Source organism: Aythya marila (assembly GCF_965140915.1).
Source record: "Aythya marila genome assembly, chromosome: 23".
Lineage (NCBI taxonomy): Eukaryota > Metazoa > Chordata > Aves > Anseriformes > Anatidae > Aythya > Aythya marila.
The window spans coordinates 2,988,416-2,994,558 of NC_139064.1; the positions used below are offsets into that span (position 1 = coordinate 2,988,416).

The 6,143-nt window shown below is 62.1% G+C and overlaps 1 protein-coding gene across 1 annotated transcript; it reads right to left on the bottom strand.

Annotated features, from left to right (window-relative positions):
• Positions 1 to 808: 808 nt before the first annotated feature.
• On the bottom strand, positions 809 to 4,691 carry SC5D (sterol-C5-desaturase). The gene is made up of 5 exons (XM_082778100.1): positions 4,627 to 4,691; positions 3,828 to 4,045; positions 3,007 to 3,139; positions 2,503 to 2,603; positions 809 to 2,198 (listed from the first exon to the last, which is right to left on the bottom strand). The coding sequence occupies exons 2-5, from the start codon at positions 4,035 to 4,037 to the stop codon at positions 1,776 to 1,778; spliced, it is 867 nt and encodes a 288-aa protein (XP_082634226.1). The 5' UTR covers positions 4,038 to 4,045; positions 4,627 to 4,691; the 3' UTR covers positions 809 to 1,775.
• Between the last annotated feature and the right edge of the window lie 1,452 nt (positions 4,692 to 6,143).

Below are 6,143 nucleotides of genomic sequence, written 5' to 3' on the forward strand. Positions count from 1 at the left end.
TGTGGGGGCAGGGAAACATGTTATTTGGGGAGCAGAGGGTCTGTGGTGCCCATCAGCGGGGTATTTGGTCCCAGAATGGGTGCAGGTGTCTGTCCATGTCCCTGCACACCACAGCACCCCAAGAAGCAAAGCCTCACATGGTCACCCCGTGTGGCACTGACCCAGGCAGGTGCTCCCTGAAGGCACTGAGCCCTCTGATGGGGGAAAGAATGATTAAAAAGGGTGACAGACACCATGCTTGGGGCTGGCTCTAGGTCCTGGGAGCAGCCCAAACCAGCTATGGGACGGGGTTGGGGTTATGACTGCAGCAGGGATGCGATGGGGAGATCCGTGCACCCGCACAGGGCACGAGGCATCGGCTGCTGGTGCAGCTCCTGCTGCTCTTCGGGGTGTATCTGCAGGGGAGGAGGGAGGCTGAAGGTTTAGGCACCTGCCACGGACTCAGGACAACGCTGTCACAAGCCCTCGGGGTGCCCTCCAGCACCCAAGGGACAGCAGCACACCACCAGGGGCTGGGAAGGCAGGAGGTCGGCAGCAGGGGAGATTTGGGGCAGGGGAGGTAAAAGAGCAGTGCTGACCCCACATGGCCAAGCTCGGGGGGTATTCAGCACGTTCTGGGGTTCCTGGTGGCTTCCACAGCACTGGGACAAGCAAAGAGGGGGGACACGGGGTGCTGGGGAGGTGCTGGGACCACGTCCCCCTGTGCCTTATGCAGGGGGCGATCGGTGTGGGGCACGGAGCGAGGTGCTACCGGGGAGAAATGGGGTGCTGGGTGCTCTCTGGATTATTGGGAACAGAGGCTGGAGATGTCACCAAAGTTGGCAAGTGGGATTTATTGATGGCCACCCTGACCCCAAGGCCAGGCGGCCGGGTTTCCAAGTAAGCCCGTCGGCTGTTAGGGGGGGACCTGCCACGAACCAGGGCTCCCTCCCACCGCCTGCTCCCCAGCCCCAGCCCTTCCTCCCGCGGTCCCTCGGGGAGCTCGAGGGGCCCACGGGGCTCAAAGTCTGTCCCTGTCCTACAGGCTGGCCCCATGTCACAAAGCCACGGGGAGACATCCCCTTGCACCCGGAGCCTGCGGTGCCATCGAGTGGATCCACAGCAGCTGCAAAAAGGTAGGGGTGGCTTTTTTTATGAAATAATAGAGGCACGTGGGTGAAACATCGGTGTCTGTGATGGGAGAACCAAGTGCCTGGTGTTATCAGCCACAAGAGGCTGATCTCAGCGCGATTTGACGCTGCAGCTCACGAAATGGGGTGGCCAGAGACCCCCCCACGACGTTACCACCGTGCTCGTGGTGCTGTGGTGCTGTTCCAACACCCGCTGCAGGGACTCGGGTAGCTGGGAGGTGGCAAAGGGGATGGTTTTAAGGGAGCTTTGCAGCACGGAGAGAGGCTGGGGAGCGCCGTCGTGGGAGCAGGGCGGGCGCCAGGCTTCCCAAAACCTGATGCCTGGGGGCACGGGGAGCAGGGAGGGCTCATTTTGGCGCAGGGCAAGGACGTGGAAGATGTTATCTGAAGGAGCCTGGATAGCAGCAGCACGATAGCATCAAGGTGTCTGTGTGCCAGGAGGAGGGGATGGGGAGGCCAACCCGTCTGCAGCGTTCGGGGGGAGCCATCTGCAGGCCTGGTGCCCGTCAGTGCTGAAAAATCAACCCATATCAGTCGCTCTGGCGCAAGGTGAGGGCTCTGTACGGGGAAATTTAGTCCGATGGGGGTCGGGAGCAGCAGGACGAGGCCTGGTCCCTTTCCGCGGCGGCCGGCCTGGGCCAAAATCTAGTCGGTTTTGTCAACGGCGCCGTTGGGCTGCTCGGGGCCCTTCTCTCGCAGCCTGCGCAGGTAGTCGTGGGGGCCCTTGCCCTCGAACGAGGTGGGACTTTTGTAGGAGCCGCCGATCTTGTCCCAGAGGGTGAAGTACTGCCCGTAGTTGTAGTCGAAGTAGAGGTGGTGGTCGGTGTGGTGGGCCGAGCCGTTGATGACGTGCCGCAGCAGGCGGGGGACGCGGTAGTCGCCGTCGTGGATGGAGATGGTCCAGACGTTGACGAAGATGTAGAGGCCCAGGTAGGTGATCTTGTGCAGGGGGAAGAGGAAGGGGTAGACGTGGTAGGGCAGGCTCTGCATGAAGCCGTCCACGGGGTGGAAAGCGTGGCTGGCGAAGGGCGTCGCGATCTTCCAGAGGTGGTGGGGCTTGTGGAAACGCTGCGGGGAGAAAAAATGTGGTGGGCCCCTCGTGGGATGCTCCTGATCTGAGACAGTCACGGGCCAGAATCCTTGGGGGTGTTTGTGGCCCGCGGCCATATGGCAAAGGAAAGGAGCGAGCCTGGGCTCTAGGGCCAGGAGAGGGACTTGTGTCTTGCGTGGTTTTTAATGGACTGTGGGTTTGCCTGATGATGGGGACGAAGATGAGGAAAAAGTGCTGGCTTTTGGGCCACCCATCCCCATTTCCCTGGTGGCACAACTCAGCCCCGGCCCGGATGACAGCCCGTTATAAGGAGGTCCCTACCTTATAGAACAGCTTGTGGTGGAGGCCTCGGTGTATCCAGTAGATGCCCATGTCAGTGAAGAAGAGGAAGGACAGCATGCTGAGGAAGACTCCTGACCAGCCTGGGGGGAAGGACACGTCAGTGGCAGCCCCCACGTGTGCACGAGGGCAGCGAGGGGCTGTGCTTAAGCCAAGCCAGGGTCTGCCTCATGGAGCAGATGCAGGGCAAAGCTTACCAGTCTCTCCTTACCAGGGGAAACTGGGTTTACTGGGAGCTGAGAGAGCTGACAGGAGCGCTATCAAATGAGGGCAGGGCGTGTGTGAAAGCGGCCGTCCCGTCCCTTAGGCACCAGGGGTTTGGCCATCACCCTGCATGGGCTGGCAGGGTGCGGGGGCTCGGGCACACCGTGGTGACCCATGGGGACGTGCTGCGGGCTGCAGACGGCGTCTACGGGTCCCGGGGGGAGGAATGGGGAAGCAGAGGCGTTTATGGAGGGAGCGATGGAGAGCACGGGAGCAGCTCACCGTAGGGGGAGTCCTCGATGTTGTCGTAGAGCTTGCTGTAGCCCCGCACCTCGGCGAAGAAGAGGGCGACGGTGGGGACGCTGATCCAGGGCAGGGAGCGCAGCGCGTAGGCGATCTCCCGACGCACCTGGTTCTGCGGGGCGGCAGCGCCAGGGACGGGTCAGGGCATGGGAGGAACCCGGGGAGCTTCGTGCCACCCTTCCTGCCCCATCGAGGCCACGGCCGGGCGGGGAGGGATGGTATTTAGGGTGGCATCTGGCATGGCTTGGTATTTGGCAGCGCCGTGCTAAGGGTGAGCAGGGTGCTGGTGCCCAGATTGGGGTGAGGAAGGGGGTTTGGACATGGGGGAGCCGGAGAACAGAGGCAGGGACAGCATCACGGGTCTGGGGGCTGTTGGACAGGCCAGACTGCGTGCAGAGCCATCACCACATCCTTTGGGCGCTGGGCATCAAGGAGCACATGTCATAACACCATGCGGCCACCTGAGTTTGGCCACTCGGACACTGGAACGAGCTGCCCAGCGAGGCGCTTGGGGTCCTGTGCCCATCGGTGTCCGAGAGGCATTTGGATAAAGCCCTTAATAAAATGCTGGAACTTTTGGTTAGCCTTGATGTAGCCGGGCAGTTGGGATGGGACCATCATTGTAGGTCCCTTCCAGCCGTCCTATTCCTATTCCTATTCCTATTCCTATCCCTATCCCTATCCCTATCCCATTCTGTTCTGTACTGGGTGGGCACGAGGGGCATCGTCTGCAGGACAGCAGGGTCCCGCAGGGGACCCTGGAGGGGGGCCGGCTGGGTTTTGGGAAGCCGGGAACCCACCTCTAGGAACATGGGGTGCTTCTGGAGCTCGTGGTCGAAGATGAAGTAGTAGCTGAGGGTGCCGAAGAGCAGGTAGAGGGTGAGCGCCCCGAGGTTGGTGATGACGAAGAGGCTGAGGAGCTGCCGGCAGGGCTCCTCCTCGGGCCAGCCGGCGGGGTACACGTAGGGTGTCAGGAGGTGGCGGTCGGCGGCCTCCAGCACCAGGTCCATGGTCGCTGCTGGGGGACGGGGACAGGGACATGCAGGGGGGCAGCGGCAGGGTGGGACCTGCACCCTCAGGGGTCCCCCCAGACCCCCATGAATCCCCCCAGGGCCCCCCCAGGCTAACCACGGGGCCGCATCCCTCCAGATCCCCAGAGATGCCCCCTGGATCCCCATGGGTCCCCTCGGATCCTACCGGAGGTCCCCAGGGGTCTCCCCCATGGATCCCCCCAGATCCCCATGGGTCCCCCACAGCTCCCCCCTACACATTACCCCAATCCCCCCCCAACATCCCCCACGGCCTGAATCCCCACGGTTCCACCCCGCTTCCCCCTGGCTCCCCATAAATCCCTCCAATTCCCCCACTGACCCCCCCGATTCCCCCATAGACCCCCATGTAGCCCCCCAGACCGCCCCCAAATCCCCCTGAATCCCCCCGAATCCCCCAAAAATCCCCCTGGACACCCTCGATTCCCCCTTCCCCGGCTCCTCCCGGTTTCCCCCCGGTCCCGCCGGCCCCGATCGCGTTGGCCCTTTAGTGCCGAGCCCCCCCGTGCCCCCCATATCCCCCCCATATCCCCCCCGTGCCCCCCGGTACCTGCCGGCAGCCCCGAGCGCGGCGCGGGGCGGGGCGGGGCAGCGCCGCCCGGTAGCGCCACGTGACGTCACTCGCGCCACCGCCGCCGGTGACGTCACGAGGGGGCGTGGCGCGGGAAAACGGCCCCGCCTGGCGGGCGCGGGAGAAACGGGAGCGGGGTGGCCGCGGGTCCCCGTGTCCCCATATGTGTCCCCCGTGGGGTTTTTACCCCGTTTCGATTCGGGCTCGAATCAGCTGATTTTCTATAAACCCTTTATTTTATTTTATTTTATTTTATTTTATTTTATTTTATTTATTTTATTTTATTTTATTTTTTTATTTTTTATGTAAATCCGCGCTGTTTTGGTGCACCCCACCCGGTGCTCAGCAATTTTATGACCCACGGGAGCCCGGGCATGCCCAGGGGAAGGGTCTGCCCCCGAGCTGGGGGCGTTTGCACCCCAGGAGGGTTTGTTTCAAGACTATGCCAGCCCCCCCAGGTGGGTTTTTAGCCCTATAACTGCCCCCCCGCCTTCCCTCTGTCCCGCTTTGCACACCAGCACTGCTAGGGCTGTGCTCTTACACCCAGCTCACGGACAGAGACCGACCCTAATGCCAGCCCCATGGTCCCATCGTGGGACGTGTGGGCCTTTGGGAATCGCTGCACCCTCCGCAGGCAGTCTTTCTTTTCCAGCTTTCTGCCTCTGTCCTCTCTGCCTCTTCATCCTCGCTTTCTGCCTCTTTCCTGAGGTCTGCTTCCCTTTGTGTCCGCCCATCTGCCTCGTTATTTCTGCTTCTCCCTCTCCTGCTGTGCTGCTTTCTCCCTCCCCGTCTTTTTTGGGTGCCCTTTCATTGCTCTCTCCTGCCTGTTCGCCTCTGTCTCCTGTTCCCTCGTTGCTTTTCTCCCTGGCTTTCTTCCTCTCCCTGTGTGTTTGCCTGCCCGGGTGGTGTGCTAGCTGCAGGGGGTGATGCTGGGGGGTCCCACAGCATGGGATGGGATGGGAGGTGGGTGGGCTGGTAATGGAAGAGCCAGTCCTCTGATTCCTTTGCTATCTTCCTCTCCTGCCCCTTCACCACCTTTGTAGCCCTCCTGTGGAGGCTCTCTGATAGTTTGATGTCCTTAGCACGCATTCAAGTCCTGCGGCCAGATCTTTTGTAAAAACCACCGGAACAGAACTGACCCCAAAAGGAGACCTCGGGGAACCTTGCTGGTGATCAGCCACCAGCCCGCTGTCACCCCTTCCTCTGGGACCCCCTTGGACTCCCTGCAGCCACCTCCTGCCGATGGCCACGCTGCCCACCTCTCCCCAAAAGGCCCAGTCCTCCCCCCATGGGGTCCCCGGCCCCCTCGTGGCCTCGTCCCCGCTCAGCTCCGCCACACCACGCTGCTTACGAAGGAGTACACCGCTTTTTATTCTCACGCAGCCGTGTCACAAAACACAAACACAAGACAAGTCCCCCACAGAAACAGCCCCCACCCTGCGCCAGCCGGCCCCCCGAGCCCACAGCCCACCTGGTGCCGTCCTGGGTGGGCAGCC

What these genes read in the sequence shown, in the direction of transcription:
- SC5D (XM_082778100.1), bottom strand. Translation starts at nt 4,037, where the DNA reads ATGGACCTGGTGCTGGAGGCCGCCGACCGCCACCTCCTGACACCCTAC. An exon ending in AGCACCCCATGTTCCTAGAG is followed by an intron (nt 3,140 to 3,827) that starts GTGGGTTCCCGG and finishes GCCGCCCCGCAG; the next exon opens with AACCAGGTGCGTCGGGAGAT. An exon ending in CATCGAGGACTCCCCCTACG is followed by an intron (nt 2,604 to 3,006) that starts GTGAGCTGCTCC and finishes CCTTCCCCCCAG; the next exon opens with GCTGGTCAGGAGTCTTCCTC.